At 43.6% G+C, this 23,346-nt stretch overlaps 1 protein-coding gene across 2 annotated transcripts in view; it reads left to right on the top strand.

Moving 5' to 3' along the window:
* The window catches only part of cers3a (ceramide synthase 3a), a 53,545-nt gene extending 41,737 nt beyond the window's left edge, over positions 1-11,808 (top strand). For both annotated transcript variants that reach the window (XM_079665336.1, XM_079665335.1), the window contains 3 exons: positions 5,432-5,538; positions 7,788-7,941; positions 10,252-11,808. In XM_079665336.1, coding sequence (XP_079521462.1) covers positions 5,432-5,538; positions 7,788-7,941; positions 10,252-10,449 — 459 coding nt within the window. In that variant the 3' untranslated portion in view covers positions 10,450-11,808. The remainder of the gene's footprint in view (positions 1-5,431; positions 5,539-7,787; positions 7,942-10,251) is intronic.
* The last annotated feature ends 11,538 nt before the right edge of the window (positions 11,809-23,346 follow it).

Below are 23,346 nucleotides of genomic sequence, written 5' to 3'. Positions count from 1 at the left end.
GAGATGAGGTGCTGGAGTCGGCCGGTCCGCCGACAGGACACTGGGGGTTGCCGTCGGCCACAGAGCCAACAGGAGACGAGGTGCTGGAGTCGGCCGGTACGCCGACAGGACACGGGGAGTTGGCGTCGGCCGGAGAGCCAACAGGTGACGAGGAGCCGGAGTCGGCTGGTACGCCGACAGGACACGGGGTGCTGGCGTCGGCCGAAGAGCCAGTACTGGAACTGAAACTGGAGTCGGGACCATGGCTGCTGGGCCCGGTACTTGAGCCGGAACCATTGCTGGAACTGGAGCCGGAATCATGGCTGCTGGGACCGGAACTGGAGCTGGGGCCATGGCTGCTGGGACCGGAACAGAAGCCTGGAAAATGGCTGTGTGGGCCGGTTCTGGAGCCGGAACCATGGCTGTGTGGGCCGGTACTGGGGCAGGGACCATGGCTGCTGGGACCGGAACAGAAGCCTGGACCATGGCTGTGTGGGCCGGTTCTGGAGCCGGAAACATGGCTGTGTGGGCCGGTACTGGAGGAGGGACCATGGCTGCTGGGCACGGAACCAGAACACGGAACCATGGCTGTGTGGGATGGTACTGGAGCACGGAACCATGGCTGTGTGGGCCGGTACTGGAGCACGAGCTGGCCTCCTGACCTTGCGTCTTTTAGAGGTCTTTTGGAGATTCCGTTGGCCACCTCAATTTGTGCCTTTTTGAGGATAGCTTCTTTGTCCCTTCTAGACGAGGTTCCACTCCACTCGGCATGATAACACTGAAGGGAGAAATCCAGATTGAACAGATCCAAGTCAAAATCATAAAAATCCACTGGGTCCATAGTTGGTCAGTTCATTCTGTTATGATCGCGGAAAAGGTAGGACAGGGAAAGACAAGACTAAATACAGAGAGGGGTAATCACGGGACGAGAAACAGCTGGGTAAGGGAGGCAGAAACACAAGGGCAACAGGTGAACACAATCAGACATAGGAGGAAAACAAGAGAAAGGGAGAATAGAACTGAGGTTACCTACTGTAACCCCAGCTTCTATGAGTAAATGGCGCAGCCCTCTAAGGCTATCACTATTAGGTAATCCCCCTGCGCCCCCGCGCGGCACTGAAATACTTGTAGTCCACGCCCACCCGCAAGGTGGGCCCCACCCTCGGGCCTCCTTCCGGTATAAATAGGAAGGAGGCCCGGCAATCTGCTCCCATACAAAATAACTTTTCTTCAGCTATTCGTAGAGCCAGTGGGGCCCAGCGCTTAGAGGGCTGCACCATTTACTCATAGAAGCTGGGGTTACAGTAGGTAACCTCAGTTATATTTCGTATATGGCTTCACCCTCTAAGGCTATCGCTATTGGGTTAAGGGCGAAGCATGATGTAGTCTGCGCCCCACTGGGTCCGCCCGGTACTAGAAGCACAGACACAACTGCTAAATAACACCCCATGCCTGTTGTGCCATGGGTAATGGCGCATCACCGTCCCTGGAACATAGCAAAACATGCCTATCTTCCCGACGGGGTGAAGGCTGGGAACAATACATACCGGCCGCTGTGAGAAAGTAGAGACGAAGGTCCCACCTTGCCCAGCGATCATAGAGGGGGAACAGCAGCTCTCTGCGTGTCAGACAGGTAGGAGAGCGCCCACCTGGATCCCTGACGTCACTCACTCTGACCAGGCACTCCGTACAAAGTGTGTCAGAGGAAAAAGGAACATCCCTCCTATAAGAGGGAAAAAGGGCCGCTCTCCGCGTGCCGAGAGGCAGGAGAGAGGCGCACAGCTGGCTCCCTGACGTCCCTCACTCCGACAGGACACCCAGTACAGGGTGTGTCAGAGAGGAATGGGAGACATCCCTCAAAATGAATAAATGAACAGGGGGAAGACCAAGATGCAGCAGTGCAAATATCTTCCACTGACATTCCTCCGTGCAAAGCCGTGGAGGAGAAAATTCCTCTGGTGGAGTGCGCATTGATGTTCACCGGGGGCTCCACCCCAGAGGAGACATGCCTGTGACACAGCCTCACACAGCCAGTGTGACAGCCGTTGTGCAGACAGAGGTTGCCCGATCGAGCGCTCTCTATAATGCACAAATAGGCGCTGAGAATGGCGCAAGGTTATGAAACCCAGGATTTGACAGATGCGATACGAGATGTACCATCTGTAAAGCGACTTCCTCCCTGGAGCGAGCCAGCAAATAGCAGGTCGTCCAGAGAAAACCACACTCTCATCCCTCCTCTGTGTAGTGGCTCCAGCCTTCTCTACACAAATGCGAGGAGCCAGGAAATATCCGAACGGCAGACGATTGTCTGGTCTGATATTCCCTGAAATGGAAAACGCAGGAATTTCCTGTGTTTCGGGATGATGGGTACGTGGAAGTATGCATCCTTCAGGTAGAAGTGAACCAGTCGTCCTGGTGAACACATTCCAGCACCTGTTTGATCGTCAGCATGTGGAATACTGACAGATCGAGGATGTCTCATTCCCAGAGTCTTTTTCGGGATTAGAAAAATAACGGGAGTGAAAACCCCTGATTTTCCTCCCTTTGAGGAACCCTGGAAATATCCTCTTTCAACAGGAGTTCCATCAGCTCGGATTGGAGCGCAAGACATAGCTTCTGGGAGGACAGGAGTGTTTCCTGTATCCCATTGAACTGTGGGGGGGGGGAGAGGCGAACTGCGGGACGTATCCTCTGCTGATCAGCCTGCTCATCCATCTTCAGACACACACGCTGCCACTCTGAGAAACACTCTAAGAGCGGGCGCACATGCTCGAGATGTTCTGTGGTCGTCATGAAGACGAGCCACGCCAGGGAGCCTCCACACGCTGCGTTTCACTCCGGCTCTCATCATGAGGCGTGTACACGCTCAGGGGATGAATGGAGGTGTGTGCAGTGCTGCCCACACGAGGCGTTATAACGACGCTCATGGGTTTATTATGACCGTGTGTAGGAGGCGTATCTCGGACAGAGGAATGCCGCGAGCTCTGCAGGTTATTAACCGAGGTTAAAACCGGCAGGCTTCTGCAGCGAGCCCTGCTGCCTACTTAATCAACAGATTAGTGGCAGCCGGCTTAATTAGCGCGCTCTGAAATGTATTAACCGACAGGTTAAAACCAGGCTTTAGCAACGAGCCCTGCTGGCTATTAAACGACAGGTTATAGGCAGCTGGTTTACAAAGGGCGTGAGGCAACCCCAGGTGGGCTTGGACCGAAAGGGCTGCGCGGGGTCCTCCACACGCTGCGTCTCACTCCGACTCTCATCATGAGGCGTGTACACGCTCAGGGGATGAATGGAGGTGTGTTCAGTGCTGCCCACATGAGGCGTTATAACGGCGCTCATGGGTTTATTATGACCGTGTGTAAGAGGCGTATCTCGGACAGAGGAGCTCTGCAGGTTTATTAACCGATAGGTTAAAACCAGAAGGCTTCTGCAGGGAGCCCTGCTGTCTACTTAATCGACAGATTAGTGGCAGCCGGCTTAATTACCGGCTCTGCTTCCTCGGAGGCTCTCGCGGAGTAGATCAGGAGCGGGGGAGCCTCACTCCCCTTTGACTCGCCGCCGGGAGACCCTGTCTCTGGGGTGGCGGGGGAGCGGAGACGTGGGACGGAGCCCCTGCAGCCGCCGAAGGGTGAGTCTGACGCCGAGGAGGTTGCTGTGGGCGTCTCTCCGCTTGCGGCCTCCTGTGGCCGGCGTGGACGCCGCGGCTGCTGCGGGCGTTGGTGCCGCTGTGGCAGCTCAGCCGGCTGGAGCCAGCTGTACATGCTGGCGAATGCCGTCCGCCTGTTCCGCGGCCGTCTTCATGGACTCCACCATGGCGTTGAACTGGGGTCCGAACAGCCCGTCCGGGCTGATTGGAGCGTCCAGTAGCACTTTTCTGGCCGTCTCCGTAACAGACTCCGCAGCACTGTGGTGACGGAGAGGGGGAAAGCATGTTCGGCCGCCAAGCTGGCACCCTGCTCTGACTCTGTCTCCCCCGTCCGGGGGAGAGGAGGGAGGGGAGAACCGAACGGTGAACCGTGGAGGGAGGCGGGGCAGGAGTTGCTTCGGACTCCTGCCTCGTCCGCGGGCTCGTAAGCCTGGACGGGCCAATCGTCCTCCTCGGCCACAGCAGCAAGAGTGTCCGCTCTCCGCTTCCTGTCGACCGAGGGGAGACGAGCGCAGTGTGTGCATGCTACCTGCTGGTTTAGAGTTTAGGCAGGATTCGCATACTGCTTTTATCTCTGCAGGTCATAACTCATTATGAACCCAGACCCACATGAGGGACAATCACGGATGCAGTTGCTGCTCATGATGATTCTCAATTGCTGTGCTTCAGTAACTGTGCTGGTTTGCTGAAAAAAAGAGGGAGCAGATTGCCGGGCCTCCTTCCTATTCATACCGGAAGGAGGCCCGAGGGTGGGGCCCACCTTGCGGGTGGGTGTGGACTACAAGTGTTTCAGTGCAGGGGGGATTACCCAGTAGCGATAGACTTAGAGGGCGAAGCCATATACGAAATAGAACAGCAAAACAAAACTCATTACCAGACAGACAACACTAAAACCGTGACATAACACCAAGATCGTGACAGGGTTTGCAGTTGATGATAAAAGTTTCCAGAGTGGGAGAACAGTGCTGCAGAATCAATGTCACATTGTTGCACTAGCCACTGTTAGTGTAAAAACATATTCCTCCACCTTTTGATTTGCCGGAGAGCTCCGTGTCTCGATCTGCTCTGAACAGCTGGAAGCCTGGAAGCTGCAGCGCTGATTCTGGGATCGATCCACACAACCAGCTCTCAGTGAAGCACAAAACACAAGATGAAGAAAAGTCTCTGTTTCTACTAACCAGTAGCTGAATCTCATCAAGTTTGTTTTTGATGGAACGCACATTAGAGAGAAATATTCCGGGTAGCGGCGTGCAAAGTCCGCAGCTCCGGAGGGGAACGAGCGTCCCGGCTCATTTCCCTCTCCTGTGGCGTTTCGCTGCACGGATGCAGGTGAGGGCACCTTTTACAAGAATGTCCGATAATTCCACGGGAAAAGTGAGAAAGTAATCCGCTGAAGTTGTCTCTATAATGTTTAGGAGCTCGTCCCTGGTGAAAGAGTTTGGTGTACTGTATAAACACTGAATTAACGCACAAAACAAAGCGTACCAATACACCGAAGCGGCCATCTGCAGTGCCATCTTAGTTGAGATGACTAGGATGGAGAAAGTCAGAGATCTTCTGGTGGACAGGTGGAGTTTGATAATGAAGATTAATTGTGTAGGATTCAGCCCCATAGTACTCACCTTGCTAACTGGATTGCTTGCAATACCCATCCCTCACCTCACTCTCCAAATAATGACTTCCTGATTCTCTATATGTTGGTGTTTGCAGAATCATTCAATATTAATGTAGAACATACAAATAAATTCATTTCAAAGTGTGTTTTAATAAGTGGTGTACTAACAATACCATTTTTTTTTTGTCTAGTCTGCGAAAGTATTCAACTATGCCAAATGGGAGAAAACCTGCAAAAGTGTTTTCGTTGTGTTTGCTATCGTGTTTATGGTAACACGCCTGATCATCTTCCCATTCTGGTAAGTTCATAAATGAGGTGCACGTGTGTTTGTCTGTGAGAGAGATGTTTATACTGTATGTGTATGTGGACCCCCTCTGAACACCATCCAACCACTCTAATCTCATCATAGCTTCATACATGTTTTGCCTTCAGGAAAAGGAAACATTTACATATACATTACCCATTCATAATGTTTGCCTTCATTATATCATGATTATTGCCCGGATCCGGACCCAGACGCCGACCTATACGGACCCGGATCTATAATCAATACATTAATAAGGGATTTCAATTTTGACGGGGCGATTCTATTTTAACCGTCGCCGACAGGGGGCGAAAGAGAGGAATGAGCGATACAGGAAGAGAAACACAGAAGAAGAGATGAGAGAGCGGCAGAGAGAAGCGGAGAGGAAAATGAGTGAAGAGAATAATTAGCGATACAGGGAGAGAAGTGGAGAGGAGAGTGAACAGGCGTGTTAGCGGCAGACAGGGAGAGACAAATAATTACATATGGCGCTCTCCAAGAAGAGGAAAGTGGACAGTGAGAACAGAACTTTTAACCCTGAATGGACGGACTCATTCATGTTCATCCTGCCCACTGGGAGCACAGAACCAGTGTGTCTCATTTGTTCAGAGACCGTGGCGCTCATTAAAAGTGCCAAAATGCCACTATGAGACAAAACACAAAGTGTTTGACCAAACATTCCCTCTCAAGTCAGAACTGAGGTTACAAAAAATAAATATCGTTCCAGCGCAGGATAACCGAGGCTAACCAATGAGCACCTGCATATGTGTATGAGAATGGCCCTGACACCATTTCATCCCAGATCTAAACTCCTGGCAGGACAAGCTCAATTATTGCACTGAGTTAAAAAAAAAAATAGTGTTCAATTGTTATGATGTTTAAAGACTGATATTGTTCTATAATCGCCTGAAACTGTTAAGTCATGATGTGAAACGGTTAACAAAAAAAAAGAGAAACTCAAGCTGCTGCTACACTTTATTTTATTTATCTAAAATCAAGCACTTTTAAGAGGCACATATTTTCAAAAGCTATTTTATTTATTTTCTCTATTTTATTTTGAAATGCACCCCGAGAGGAACATTACACATATCCACAGTATTTATTGTATATCTGTATAGTTCAATGTTAATTGACAATAAATATTGTGGTTTATGAATTGTACTTTCTTTATATGATTGGCAGTCAGTTGTTGATTACATGCAGACGTTGATACTTCAATATATATCACACTAATTCATAAAGCAACTTAGACATTTTGAAGATCCGGACCTTTGCATGGGGAGATTTTCTCTAACTGGACCTCGTTGAATTTTTGTTGAATACCCATACATACATATTATGTTCAGCAGGATAATCTCCATATATTAACATGATCACTTTTTAGGAAAGGTAAGCACAAATGTAATGTCCAGAAGTGAAACGCTAACGTTAGGCTATAAACAAAGTACAGCACGGTCACATGACTTCACGTCACCACCGCTAAGATAAAGGTGGCTAATGTTGGCCGTCATTTTGTCACTTGTTAGCATCCGCCGTTTTTAAGACACATAGAAGCTTTAGACATTCGTCAGTGGGGTATTTAATGATGTATTCATGTTCTAGAAAAACATGAAATTCTCTTCAGCTTGTGATAACCACATATTTTATTGCAGGAAGCTAACTGAAAACAAGTTATAAAATCAGTTGATTTTGAAATGAGGGAACTGGATATGGTGAAAATGCTGTGTAATTTCCAGGTTTAAGAACTCATTCCTGCACAGCTCTTTTACTAAAGGCAGTAGCAGATTCTCCGTCATGATACAGCAGCTGCCTCGCCCTCCTGGCTGCTGCTTGTCAACATTGGAAACAAAGAAGTACTCTTTATCTGACTACCTTCAGGAACGCCTTGCTCAGGTGTGCTGTTGGCCTAGACAGATAGATAGATAGAGTCATGACTATAAAAAACGCAACATCCCTCGTTTTTACACATTACAAGTTGATGAGGTTTAGTTAACACTGCTCTAAAATGTAAAAAGACAGCTTACGTTTAAAAAAGACCAAAGGGGAAGGTAGGTGAGGGAATGTTTTATATCCATGGCCTCCATTTGGTCATTATCCAAGCGATCCCAACCTTATCTGCTCAGTTAAAAGTGCAGCATTTCATTTGCACCCATCGAATGTACATCAGAATGTAATACACAGGACACAGGAGTGAACCCTGGGTAATGTAGTATTTGACTTGTTTCTCCTCTGCTGTGTTCTAGGCTGATCCACTGTACCTGGGTCTACCCTGTTCTCCACTACCCCGCCTTCTTTGGATACTACTTCTTCAACGTGATGCTGGTGGTGCTTCTCTGTCTGCACATATTCTGGGCCTACCTCATTGTCCACATGATCAAAAAGTTCATGTTTGGCAATGTAAGTGTCCTCATTGAGAAGTATTTTTCCAAACCTGTTTTAATTATGTTGTATTGCAAAGCATCTAAACATAAGCCCTCCTTCATCAGACTGGATGAATTGACCATGTTTCATGATCTCCTTAGGATATTTTTGAAATAGTTCAAGAAGACAATTCCACCCTTAAGTTGACTTTATAGTTGCCTGATGCTCCAGATACTTACTGTATGACAGAGTGATTGTGGGCTTTACATGGCCTTATACAACTGGAGTTACATGTAGATCATTGAAAGTATTAATTGTAAGTTCTACAGTGTAGTGACTGCATTAGATGTGTTTTACTGGAAATTAGTTTACAATAGTCTTTTTTTTTTTGCGTTCCTCATGCTGTTTTCACTCAGGACATATCGTCCATTATCAGATACTTGTATGATAAATCATCTTAGTTTTTTTGACCCCTCCATCAACCATGACCCCTAACCTCCTATGTGGACTTTATCTCTTAGAAAACGCTGCTTGTGTAAATACATTCCTTAAGGCAAACAAACCTTCCATACTTCTTATAGTCACCCGCATGTCAGGTGATTCCATGTTGATTTTGAAGATGTTAAAACCAGGAGAAGCCCAAAGCATCAGTGGTTTGTTCTAGTGCAGGGGTGTCAAACTCAAATACACAGTGGGCCAAAATACAAAAAACTGTACTAGTCGAGGGCCGGACTTATTGAAATGAACTTATTGCACATATTAAACCTGGAACTAACAAAGCTTAAATTATTGCCTATAAAAACAACATTAAACATTAAATAATCAGTTGCATTTATTTCTTATGGCTCTATCTGCAGAGTCATTTCTTATGATTACATTTTTCCACAGGCCAACAACAGCTTCAAAAAAACAATTTCCCTCAAAGAACAAACCAAACATGCCCTGTTGTCGCAAGAAACAAAGTGCAGAAGGAAACATCCATTAAACTCAGTTTGCTGCTCTGTGATGCTAGTTCAAGCAGATACTTGGCATCTCATCTTGGGTGCAAGTTCATCAATGTTTGGGCTCAGGCTCTGAGCTGAGGAAACCCTCAGGATGGAGTGAAGGTGTGCGTGCAATATACTGGCGGGCCAGATCTAATAGTAATTAGAAATTATCCTGCCGGCCAAAATTAAATCCACAAAGGGCCTGATTTGGCTCCCGGGCCTTGAGTTTGACACATGTGTTCGGACGGACCTCTCACAGCCATTTGACTCAGGAGCGCCAGGGCACATGGCGAGATTAAATCAATCAAAACTCTTCATTCATCTCAGGGGGAAATTAGGTTTTGTGGCAGGTTCACCAAATTAGAATAACATAAATACATTTGTATTCAAACATATAGAGCTTCACGATTCTCTACACTGGGGTGTGTGCTAACAAATAATAGATGGGTACTAAAACACTTTAAGCTACTCACTTCTCTGGCTTTTTGACTAGAAAATCCTAGAAAATGTGTTGAACGATGTGGTCATTTGCATTTTATTCGAATTTTTGCCAAATTATTTGATGACCAGCGTTAAAAGAAGTACTCAGATCCTTTACTTAAGAAAAAGTATAAATACTATCATTTTATAATACACCAATACAAGTTAAAGTCGTGTTTTCAAAATTGTATGTAAAGTAATTAAAAGTACAAAAGTATTGGCATCAAAATATAATTAGTTACAAAAAGGTAAAAGTACTTATTCTACACAATGGCCTATTTCAGAAAAAATATACAGAACAGAAGTCTAATTATTATCAGTTACTGTATGAGTATATTATTACTCTTTATGCAGAATGGATCTTTTCACCTTATTATGTTAAGGTTTTTATGTGATCCTGTTTTTATTCATGTACGAGCATTTTAGTAGTAGTTTGTCAAAGTTATCTAAATTAAGATGATTGACATACTGTGTAGATTGGTAGAACTGCATTTTACTTTATCAGCATATCATGTGTTTTTATAGGTATGTATACAAGTGAGTGTTAAACAAATGTGGTGGAGTAAAAAGGATGATGTCTACCTCAGAAATGTAGTGGAGTAGAAGTATAAAGTACCATTAACTGGAAGTACTCAAATAAAGTACAACTATGTCAAACAAGTACTAAAGTACAATACTTAAATTAGTATACTTAAATATTAATATACATAAGTCGTGATAACTGATATTGGACAGGGAGCATTTGAACTCTGAAGGCAGTCAACAGAATATATTGTACTCAGATAACCCATAGCTCGGTTCCCTGCAGCTCAGGTTCCTAATCTTCCCTCTATATGCTTTTTAAAATCTATTTTCTGTTTTTCTATTGCTTATGTCACAGCTGACCCGTGATGAGAGGAGCGACTTTGAGGAGGAAGAGGAAGATGAGGAGGTGGAGAGCAGCCTGACAGAGGATGAAGGAGAGCAACAGCACAAGCTGGGCAATGGTTTTTCAGTCAGTGAGACGGAGGAGAAGAACGGAGGTTTTGGGTGCATGTCTCCTCCAGAGAACATGTGCCGCTCCAAAACTGTGTGCTGAATAAGCAAAACAAGATGTATTCCTTCAGTTGCAGGAACTAAACTCACAGTGAACGTGCAATATGTTCAGAGAAACCCCCCCCCCCCCCCCCATGCTGTCAGTGGCAGCGCTTCACTGTCATTCACAGAGACCAACAAACCTAACAAGCCAATAAAGGACACACTCATCACCATGTTCATATGTTTGTGAAGTGCAGAGCTGGTGCGCAGGTGGGGGGGAGGCACCACCAGCTGCTCGACCTCACTGGGTCATCAATCAAGACTTGAATCCCCCCCCCCAAGCCCGCTCAATTAGCACGCACCGCTTGTGCTCACCGGTAGATGAATGGGATCCAGTGAGATAATGGAGGTGGGGTTAGCAAAGTGCTGTAGGTGTAGCTGTGCTTACCTTCATAGACCCACTGAACTCTTTGTGTATACAAGTTTTGTATTTTAATCTACTGTCCAACTTTGACTTTACATGATAAATAAAACCATCTTGTTGTGCATGCAATGATTCCCGTAGATAAAAACTTGTGATGTTTGGAAACATCTAGGCAGCAATGACTTTGAGTTTCATTCATCTAAAGCACTGAGCCCAACCGGAGGGTCCCGACAACAACCCAAGGCTCAGAAAACCTTCTTGGGGTTAAAAAAGGTCTCCTTGGTTTTAGTCTTGGTCAGACAACGTTTTATTCATTTCTGTAAACAAAAATGTAAAGTAAACTACAAAAATGGGAGCTTCTGATATAATAATCCAAAACGTTAAATGAACTGAGTCTCCTCCAGCATAAGACATGTTTTGTAGTTTAAATACCAAAAGACCAGCAGGACAACATATCTCTACACAGGAAATAATCTGCTTCAAATGAATCCATATCGCTCGTTAGGGGTTCATTTTGCAACAGAACTGATGGATGGTTGACAGCACATCAGAGACTAAAGAGAGGACATGAGTTTTATGATTATAAAAGGAGTTGCCTCACATCCCTGATGCTGTGCCAATGCACTTTAGGAAGTATTTGTTGCTGCCCTTCACTTGGAGAAAACCAGCACAGAAAAGTGGTGGTAATAATTATGAATAAAGTATTTGTATTGAGTTTATTAAGGTACTCAAAGACACTTTACATGTAGTGGTTAAAATGAATTTAAAATAACACATTTAACATATGATAACATATAATTACACATTAAAAAGCACTTATGAAAAGGTGACTTATGCTTAGCGATTTGAACAGGGACGGATTGGTGCAGTCTTTGTTTTATAATTAAAAGACTAATGCGCCATTATATCTGTAACATTTAAAAAATGTTTAAGGAAGACAGAGAATCATGGAGCAGTTTGAAATTGCCGTGTCTTTTTTGTACTACAGCACAATAGAACATGTGAAAGGAACATTTGTGTAATTGTATGATACAGCAACACAACTGTAAAAAAAAACCTGCTAAGTAAAATATATTTTCTGAACTATTTCTAATTGTTCCTATGATTTCCTGTTGAAAGTCTTCAACAAGGCAGAAATACCTCTACTGCCCACAAGATGGGGATACTCCGCCTGCTCTCTGCTCTGATCTGTCTGCAGAGAGCACAGCTCTTACCTGCAGGAGGAAAGAACCCCACTCTTTAATATTTCATAACCACTTTATTATGACAGTTATGATAAGGTAAACTGTGCATGTTATACTTTTTATTTTGTTATGTTTTGGCAAACAGCAACTGACCCTTGACAAACCAGAGTTATAAACTCGATGTGTCTTACAGTATGCATCTCAACCTGTACTCACATCCATAACATGGGGGAGTCACAGAGGAAATATTGAAGCAGGAGTCAGCACACTATACCTATGCTATTATATTACTATTTTGCTTTTTAATACTTGTTTGTTATTAGTTTCCCCTGAACATATAACATACGAATGGCTAAATCAATATATATTGATAGATAAACATAATCTACTTCTTTTCACCTGCTCTGTGCCCTACACGTCTGTGTGTCTGTGTGTCTGTGTGTCTGTCTGCCTGTCTGTCTTTTTCTTTGTGTGTGTGTGTGTGTGTGTGTGTGTGTGTGTGTGTGTGTGTGTGTGTGTGTGTGTGTGTGTGTGTTTTCCACAAATCAATCTTTGTATGTGTGTGTTTTCTTATTTTTTAGGAATATTCACTCCTGCGTCTCTGAAATGATGAGGTAAACTTTAAAAAAAAAATGTTAACGTTTTTCTTACATATGAGAACCATAAGGCCAAATAGTGAGGTAATACTGGACACACACACACACACACACACACACACACACACACACACACACACACACACACACACACACACACACACACACACACACACACACACACACACACTTTTGACCGTTGGCACTCATCCTAATTTTCGGCCTTGATGTAACAATATTCATAACCCTCTGCAGGGGTTGACAAAGTGTGAGGCGCGCCTCCCCTGGGGGGCGCCAGAGAGCTTCGAGGGAGGCGCAGCCGCCAGAAAAAAATAAAGAGAAACAGTGAAATCTAGCTAGCCTGAACTTGAGTGATAAGAGTTAGAGATGGCAAATCCGCATCCTTTTATGGACTCGGAGTCTTATGAGTCAGTCATTGAAGAGATCCGGATCATACGAGTCCTTTGAGTCAGTATTGTCATACTGATATTCTGTACAAACTGTGAAGTCCACTGAGACAAATGTAACATTTGTGATATTGGGCTATATAAATACACATTGATTGATTGATGATATGAGTCAGCATCACCAAGACAGTAGAAATCCTACTGGTGAAACCGAAAAGTTGTTGCATTTCACGAGTATATTAAACGGACGTTATATTAACCTCCGCTACACAGTGCCTTTTGCTTTAATAAAAAATGTTGATCACCAAAAAAAAGGGTTATTTTGCGATTTGGCGAATTTGAGTCTGCTGTTGACTGGTGCATAACGACGAGTCTGCTGGATCTCTGGATCTGCTGCAAAACGGTTACGACTCTGAGTCCGCACGAGTCTGGTATGTTTTGCACAGTGAGTCAGGATTTGCGAATCTCTGAGTCTGCTGTTGACTCATGCACAATATAGCTCTGAGTCCCCACGAGTCTGCAGGAAGTTTCACTGATCCGCGTCCCCTCCCCTGAGCCAAACGATAACTTCTGGAAGCTATCCTACTTGCTAAAGGGTAGGCAGATGGACTGGGGTACGTTGTAATGTTATTTTACATGTTATAAAGAGAGTAGCGAGTGATGCAATTGATAGTTTTAATTTGTAAGTCACACCAGGTGTAGGACTCAAAGGACTCGGGTTAATGGAGAGGGGAGACTCGTCACGTCCAGCTCATTTCTAGGATCCGGGTTAATGATCCGGATGAATCAGGACTCGCCCATCTCTAATGGAAATTATGGCTCTTTGAAGGGAGCCGGATCTTATGGCTCCGTTCCTTTCAAAGAGCCGTTTTTTTTAAAGGGGGCGGGGTCTATAGCTTTATCTGCGAAATAATCACCAGGATAATTATTGACTGTATTGCCAGACCTAATGTCAATAATCTGCATTGTAAACATGACACAAGGTGGCGCCATATCTATGTCATGCATGTCAGTAATACTTGTTGTGAAAGCGGCTATTAATGTACTAGTTTAAATGTACCCTCTGTATGTCAATAACGTTGCCTTGCCTTGAATGAAATTCACGCAACTCTTAATATTAGATACTGTGTTTTTAAGTGGCGATGGAGATTATTTGTTGACCCTGCTTTAAAGTATATTTTGCCCTTACAAATGGTGCGCTTTATCACTGCCTGGATTTTGGTTGAAGTGCATCCAAGTGCTGCTGCGTTTTCGCGTTTGGCTCATTTTCCATCCGAAAAACACGTCGTCTACCTGTCCTGTAACACTTGTTATGACTTTTCTCTCTCTCGTGTATTCCGTTCAGACCCCCCCCCCCCCCATCTCACTCCTCGTGCTGAAACCTATGGCTGAAACCTACCAGAGTAGGGGCGGGTCTTCACAGAATACGTTTGGGGAAGAAAATCAAGTGAGTGCGGACCAACGATTTAACGATAAAAAGAACGGCTCTCACCAAGTACGACTCGGTTCCCCTCGTTCATACCCAGTGGCGGAGCCAGGATATTTTCAGTGGGGTGGCCAGGATGGAACCAGTGATCATTTTGGGGTGGCATTGAAATCACTATTATATGAACATAAAAATACATCTCACTATAAAATAAGGGGTTATTTACGGCACCTACAACACACCTCTACATTATTTGGGATTAAGTGGTGGAATAGATCAAATAATATTCAGTATATCTAACTATTGTTTTCTTATTCCCGCAGGCAAAGTAACAACAAAGCTTACATTATACAAATGTAATGCAATACACAGACTGTTTAGCTTATGGTGATCAGCAGCACTATGAGCTCATTCTCTCAGTGTATCATCAGGAATACAGAGACACACACACACATCCTTTAAATAAGAGTTTTTAAATTAAATTATTGGTTAAGAATAAACATCTTAAAGTAAATAACAATAAATAGCCCTTAACCCTGTAAGGCCCCCCGGTTGTAATTTTACAACATTACTTTAAGCTATCCAAAAAAGTCAGTAAATGTTTTCGTTTTTTTAAAAGACTACATTTACATAGTCAAAGGTTCCTTTTGTTCAGCCTCACAATGCTATTGGGTAGCACATGTGTTTATAGGTCCTGCCCTCTGGCCATACATATAAGACTAACATTCCCGACAATAGATCTCGATAGTCATCTTTTATGGTGTTAATGCCTTTTTAATAATAACATTTTTGAATGGAACATTCTCAACACGAATGCATCAATCCAAATAAATATAACTTAAATATGTGGGGAAATACTGTGTTTGAAATGTATGATAGAGAACCGCAGTGACGCGTCATAAAACCCGGAAGTAAACTTCTTTCGGTTCCTTTGTCAAAAACCAATGCAATTTCTCCATAGGATTTTGGAAAATAGCTCGAAATAAGGTCTGTGGTTGACACACATTTAAGAGAGGGATCACGTTTTGTTCAGCCGGATAATCTCCACATGTCAACCCTACTTTTATAATTTTTGAATCATAAATCTAGTCGCCAGAAGCAAAATGCTAACGCTATGCTATAGACGAACTACAAGCCAGTACAGCAGCAGGGTCGCACGACTTCAACGTCACGCCAATTTAAGATCGTTTCAACTGACTTGCACTGAAACTGCACTTTGAACACTTTAAATATATTAACATGTTAAACTGTATACCCCGGTTATCTAGGCCCTTTTTGTTTTGTTTCATGTATACCACGTTTATCTAGGACCTTTTTGTTTTGTTTTATGTATACTTGTCACACTGTGGAAAACGATATTTCGATATTTCTGGATGTATAACATATGTAGAATTTTTGACAATAAAGCTGACTTTGACTTTCGCGCGCTTGCATATTTTAACAAAGCTTTTAATTTTAGCCACACTGAATTTAACTAGAAGTCATGGCTGTGTCAATTACCAGTCTGATATCGTTTTACAAAGATGACAAGAGTGTAGATAGGAGAGAACCACGACAAGTCAGGACACGTAAAACAGTGCAGCCTAGATGAAGGTGTGCTTACCGGTGTTGTCAGGGCTAGCATGAGGGACAAGGTTTAAAGTGTCGGTGAGTAGTGATAGCAAGAGTACCGTTAACCTAGAGTTCATTTATTCACATACATTCCCATCAACAAATCCATTTTATGTGTCACATGAAATCTTTATTAGGCAAGGCAAGGCAAGTTTATTTATATAGCACTTTTCAACACAAGGCAATTCAAAGTGCTTTACAAAAAATGAAAGACATTAAGAAAATGGCATTTAAAATCAGTCATTAAAAAGAAAAGCGAATCAAACATTAAAAGAAAAAATACATGGATAAAAGTTACAGTGCAGTCTAAGATTTGAATAGTTCAATTAAAAGCAGCGACAAAAAGAAAGGTCTTCAGTCTGGATTTAAAAGTAGCAAGAGTTCCAGATATTTGGAGCATAATAACTGAACGCTGCTTTACCATGTTTAGTTCTGACTCTGGGGAAAGAAAGCTGACCAGTCCCTGAAGACCTGAGAGATCTGGATGGTTCATCATTTAGCAGGAGGTCAGAAATGTATTTTGGGCCTAAACCATTCAGTGCTTTATAAACCAGCAGCAGTATTTTGAAATCTATTCTTTGACACACAGGAAGCCAGTGTAAAGACTTCAGAGCAGGAGTGATGTGATCCACTTTCTTAGTGTTAGTGAGGACTCACGCAGCAGCGTTCTGAATCAGCTGCAGCTTTCTAATATATGTTTTAGTGAGACCTGTGAAGACACCATTGGAGTAGTCCAGTCTACTGAAGATAAAAGCATGGACAAGTTTTTCCAAATCCTGCTGTGACATCAGTCTTTTAATCCTAGATATGTTCTTTAGGTGATAGTAAGCTGATTTAGTAACTGTTTTAATGTGACGGTTGAAACTCAGGTCAGAGTCCATGACTACACCTAGATTTCTGGCTTTATCTGTTGTTTTGAACATTGCAGACTGAAGCTCAGCGCTAACTTTTAAACGTCCTGCCTTGGCTCCAAAAACCATTACCTCAGTTTTATCTTTGTTTAATTGGAGAAAGTTCTGACACATCCAGTCATTGATTTGTTCAATGCACTTACTCAGTGTTTGAATTGGAGCATAGTCTCCTGGTGAAATAGTTACGTAAATGTGTGTGTCATCCGCATAGCTATGGTAACTTATTTTGTTGTTCTTCATTATCTGAGCCAGTGGTAGCATGTAGACCAGGGATGGGCAACTTTGAGGATAGTGAGGGCCAAAAAAAATGTCCTCACTACCAGAGGGCCACTTCGTGACCATTCACTTCCATCGGCAGGATACTATATCCACAACATTTAAATAGCCAACTTTAGCTACTAATTTAATGAAAATAACTAAATATGTATAGGCAATAAATGTTTATTGTACCAAACACCAACACTGACTTTAACAACGAATATTCATCTTTGTATTGTGTTTCTATGCTTCCCTCACATTCCATACATAAAACCAAGAACATATGCATTTTTCTGAACTTCACCCACAGCTGGATCAGTAAGCTATACTCTTAATGAGATACTTGTGGCCTCTCCTGCTGCTGCACAATAGACTGAATGTCAATCTCAACATTTGTACATCCGATTTGCATGAGATGGAACAGTGTCTGATCTGTCAGTCTGTTTCTCTCCCTTGACTTTATGTGCTTCATCATAGAGAAGTTGCTCTCGCAGATGTAAGTGCTGCCAAACATGCTGGCCATTGAGAGCGCAAAATCCCTGAGGAGTGGAAAGCGGGACTCGGGTAGCAGTCTCCAAAAGGAAATTCCCCTCTCCTGGCGCTTTGCTAGAAAGGGGTCTGACTGTAGTTCGCACATTTCAAGCTGCAACTCAGGGGGCTGCTCGATGATTGCAGCCGAGAGGGGGTTAGTGAATAACTCGATGCGTGGCTGCATGGTGTGGAAATCTTGAAAGCGCTTCTTAAACTGCTGCTGCAGTGCTTCTATGTCGGCTCTGTACTTGGGTAATGTTTTCTCACATTCGGGGGCATCTTTGCGCATTTCTTCACATGACGGGAAGTGCGCCAGATTAGGACGGTCGGCTGAAAATCCGTCTTTAAACAGAGTCAGTTTAGTAACAAATGCGTTCATGTGCGCATATAGATCCGACACGGTTTGGCATCTTCCCTGTAACCGCATATTCAGGTGATTAAGATGCGAGGTAATGTCCGCAAGGAAAGCCATGTCGAGAAGAAAATCTGTATTCCTGAGTTTTGCGCAGTACGCACTTGTATCACATTGGATGGTGTCCTCCAAGAACACAGGGATTTCTGCGCGTAGCGCAAAAAACCTCCTCAAGCATTTTCCACGGCTCATCCACCTTATCTCTGTGTGCATCTGTAAATCACCGTACGCGGCGTTCACTTCATCCAAAAAGGCTATAAACTTCCTGTGATTGAGAGACCGGTTCCCTCCTCGAATGAGATTAGTAGTCTTGGTAACTAAATCCATGACATGGCTAAAGTTCATTGATTTGGCACACAGAGCCTCCTGCAATATCAAAACGAAATTTGATTTAGCCTGATTTTTTTTTTACAAAGAATGCCCACATTCAAAACCATTAGAATAGCTAACAATAATGTTACCCACCTGATGTATGATGCAGTGCAGTATTGGACAGTCAACGCCACTCTGGCGGAGGAGGCCGGCGAATCCAGTGCGCGTTCCTTGCATTGCTGGCGCACCATCTGTAACAACAGCTGAGAGCTTGTGAAATCCTCCGTGCGCACTTACAACATTTTCAACAGCGGCGAAAATATCTTGTCCTTTGGTAGTGCCATGCAAAGAAGCCAGTTTCAATAACTCCTCGTGCACTTCAAAGGAACTGTTAATGGCCCGTGTGTAGATGAGAAGCTGGCTCACATCAGTCACATCAGTGCTCTCATCCAACGCTAAGGAAAAGTATGCACAGTCATGCATGACTTGTTTTACCTTTTGTTCGACATGATTTTGTATATCAAATATTCTTCGTGTCACTGTCCGACGGGACAAAGAGACGGTTTCAAAGTTTTTAGCCATGTTGTCATCTCCGAATGCTTTAGCCATCTGGACTGCACAACTCTTCACCATTTCGCCGTCAGACAGGGGCTTCTTAGCTTTAGCAAGCTCAAGGGAAACGGCATAAGACGCCGTGAGAGACGATTGCTGTGTAGTCGTGGCTCTGGTAAAAAAGTTCTGCTGCTGGCATATTTTCCCTTTTAGGTCAGCAACGATGGCGACTCTGGCAGCTCCTGTGTGCTTTTCATATTTGTCTTTATGGATGCTGTTGTAGTGGCAACTTAAATTGTAGTCCTTCATTGCCGATTTAGTTTCAAGACCCACCAAACACATAGGTTTGCCTTTGAATTCTGTAAACAGATAATCTATTTCCCATTTTGGCTGAAAGAGACGGTTTTCTAGGTTCAGTTTTCTTTTTTGGGCGCTCATGTTTCTTTTCCCGCAAACGGAGGAAAGCCGCGAGGTAAACAGAAGACAATATACACTTGGCTGCAGGCCTCATGAATTTGGGGGGAGCGCCCTCTAGCGGTGAATATTATTAATTACAAGTGGGGTCTGGTTCAAATGATTTGCTTGTTTACAACTGTGAAACCAATATATTTTTGTAAATTGACTCGCGGGCCGCACAAAGTGAGGGCGGTGGCCACATGCGGCCCGCGGGCCGCCAGTTGCCCATCCCTGACCTACAAGTTCCTCATTCAATGCTGATGCAGACATTTTACCTGCCCTAATCAAAGCCAATTTTTGCAGTTCCAAATCCAGTTTCATTTGTTCCTTTTTGTATTTGATTTGTTCCACCTCTTTTTCAAGAAACAACAATTATTTCTGTTGTTCAAATGTTAAGCCAGACACAGAATTAGTGACACTGCTCTTACCTCCCCTCTCCATCAGTACCGCAGAGTCTAGCAAGTGAGCCTTTATAACACTTTTCAGGGTTTCCTTTGTTTGTTTGGAATCAAAATCAACAGAGTAATAATGAGCAATCTTCACCAACTGCTCCTTTGTACATTGCTCCAACAACTCATCCGAGGGACACTGAACAAAATCTTCCACAATGTTAGCCATATCAAACCACAAAAATCTAGCAACCTAGATAACCAAATTGAGGTAACATACACCAAACCTTTACACTATGCAACTAGTGGCAACAACAACTGGTAACTCCCCATGCTCAACTAACTAATTAGAGTATGTCCCTTATCTAACTAAACTCGTACCTAGTCTTCGTACAGATACTTGTGGTGGGTATTTATTCACTGAAACCCAGTGGTACTGGAAGGCAACTGTATACACAGCGACCCCACAAGAAACCATGGACGTGATCCCGAGACAACTGCTCTAGCCACTTTCTCTGTCACACTAAACCCAACCCCCGACAGACTCTCTTTTAGAACCTGCTGCTTGGCCTCACAGAGGAGAACACCAGTCACATGCCACACCAAACATTTAGCATATTTACCTCAAAGAAAACTGGCCCAAACTAGATTATAATAAAGCTCTCCAAAACAACTACATCCATGTGTGATACTCCAACCTAAATTAGCATAGAAAATTCATACGAACAAAATGTATGTCAAAATTTGACTTTTGACTTTAGACGAGCCCCCATGTCACGCCCTGGCTCAAGGACGGACAAAGGAAGGAGACCACACATGATTCATCCAATTGAAGTGTATTTATTTAAAGAAACTAAATTAACTATGAAGTCAGTTAGTCAGTTAGTCAGTAATGTGTGTAATGTGTGGGTGTGTGAACATGCATCAGTATATAACGAAAGAACAAACAAACCAAGGTCCAGTAGAGCCAAGCAACCCAAGAGGAGAGCGAGACTGACTGCTCAGGCACCCATACTTGTAGCTGAGCAGTCAACCCAAATCAGGTGTCAGTAATCTCTCCTGATTTGGGGAGTGGCTAACCAGGGACCTGAGTCTAAGGCCTAGGGGCCGTCACAATACTAAACAAAAATTAAATTATACCTCCTTTGAAAGCCTCGTTTTTAGTCTTACGCATCCGACCTGGAAAACTTTGCAGCCAATCTTATTTGTTACAGTGTACCGTGCACCAGGTCCTTATTCAGAATTCTTATCAGAATTCTCTGAGTTTTTATCAACTTTGGTACAGATAAAAAGTAAAACAGATAAAGTAATTATCGTAGGTGACTTTAATATTCATGTTGACGATGATAAAAATAGCCTTACTGTTACATTTAACTCTATATTAGATTCTGTTGGTTTCCGTCAGAGTACTTACTTACTTACTTACTTACTGATCCAAGAAAGAGACAGCTCTGGTTAAAGTCACAAATGACATTCTAATAGCCTCAGACAAGGGACTTGTCTCTATTCTTGTTTTGCTCGATCTCAGTGCTGCATTTGATACTATCGACCATAATATCCTATTGCAAAGAATAGAGCACTGAGTTGGCATACAGGGAACTGCTTTAGGCTGGTTTAGGTCCTATCTATCTGAACGCTCTCAGTTTGTACGTGTCAACGATGAATCCCCCACGCAAACCAAAGTTAGCCATGGAGTGCCACAGGGCTCAGTGCTCGGACCTATTTTGTTCACATTATATATGCTTCCGTTAGGCAATATTATAAGGAATCATTCTGTAACCTTTCATTGTTATGCGGATGATACTCAACTATATTTATCAATCAAGCCTGATGAAATTAATCATCTAAATAAAATTCAAGACTGCCTCAAGGACTTAAAAACGTGGATGACCTTACATTTTTTGATGTTAAACACGACCAAAACTGAAGTTATTGTACTTGGCCCGGAGAATCTACGAAACAAATTATCTAAAGATATACTAACTATGGATGGCATTAATTTGGCCTCCAGTGAGAGTGTAAGGAATCTTGGTGTTATATTTGATCAGGATTTATCCTTTAACACCCACATAAAATCAATTTCAAGGACCGCCTACTTCCATCTACGTAACATTGCAAAAATTAGGCATATCTTGCCTCAAAACGATGCAGAGAAACTAGTCCATGCATTTGTTACTTCAAGGCTGGATTATTGTAACTCCTTATTATCAGGATGTACCAAGAAGTCAGTCAAGTCGCTTCAGCTGATTCAAAATGCTGCAGCTCGTGTACTAACCAGAGTTAGGAAAAGGGACCACATTACTCCTGTTCTGGCTGCCTTACACTGGCTCCCTATAGAACACAGGATATAATTTAAAATTCTTCTTCTCGCCGACAAAGCCCTTAATGGGCAGGCGCCATCTTACCTTAAAGAACTCATTATACCCTACTGTCCTACTAGGGCATTGCGTTCCAAGAATGCAGGGTTGTTGGTTGTTCCTAGAGTCTCTAAAAGTACAATGGGAGCCAGAACCTTTTCTTATCAAGCTCCACTTTTGTGGAATCAGCTTAACCTAGTTTTGCTGATATAGGCTTAGTTTGTCGGGGGACATCTTACTTCTTCCTTCTCTCTGTCTATACCTGTGTACTCTCATGTTCCGATTAACCCAACTTCCCCAAATTTCTTTCTTTTTGGTGTCTATATACGCCGGGATCCGGAGTCATGGATGATCCTGCGGTCCTGTGTCATGGATCGCGAGTCCTGGATCGCGAGTCGTGGCTGTGGTCCTGGATCATAAGTCCTGGATGGATATCCTCGTGGATTCATCTTCCTATTATACACACATGCATTTCCAAACATTTGGACGACCTATGTTGCATATGTATTATCTTTTCAATTTACACACGGCATCTATTGCACGTCTGTCCGTCCTGGGAGAGGGATCCATCCTCTGTTGCTCTCCCTGAGGTTTCTCCCATTTTTCCCTTTAAACTGTGGGTTTTCTCCGGAAGTCTTTCCTTGTACGATGTGAGGGTCTAAGGACAGAGGGTGTCGTATTGTCATACTGATATTCTGTACAAACTGTGAAGTCCACTGAGACAAATGTAACATTTGTGATATTGGGCTATATAAATAAACATTAATTGATTGATTGATTGAGCGATACACAGTAAGGGGGCGGGGCGAGTGTCTGAGGATTTCATCGGAGGATGGTCTGGTGGCTCCTCGATTATAGCTCCTCCATTATCGCTCCTCACTCCTCGCTCCTCTGGCAAAAATAAGGCCATTGGGACGCTACTCAAGATGGCGCAGACAAATCAGCTTCCGGTGAGACCGAGACCGAGGAGCGAGGAAATGAAAAATAAGAGAAGTGAGAAAGGGCCCTAGAAAGTGCCGTTTGGAGGCGGAGGTGGGACCAAACCATTACATGTAAATAGAAGGGGGTGTACAGAGGCTTTGGATAATTCACTTTTGGAAGAAAATAAGTTAAATGAATTGTATGTTTAGTG

The sequence above is a fragment of the Notothenia rossii genome (genome assembly GCF_949606895.1).
Source record: "Notothenia rossii genome assembly, chromosome: 2".
NCBI classification, from domain to species: domain Eukaryota; kingdom Metazoa; phylum Chordata; class Actinopteri; order Perciformes; family Nototheniidae; genus Notothenia; species Notothenia rossii.
This window is presented reverse-complemented; position numbering and strand designations above follow the sequence as displayed.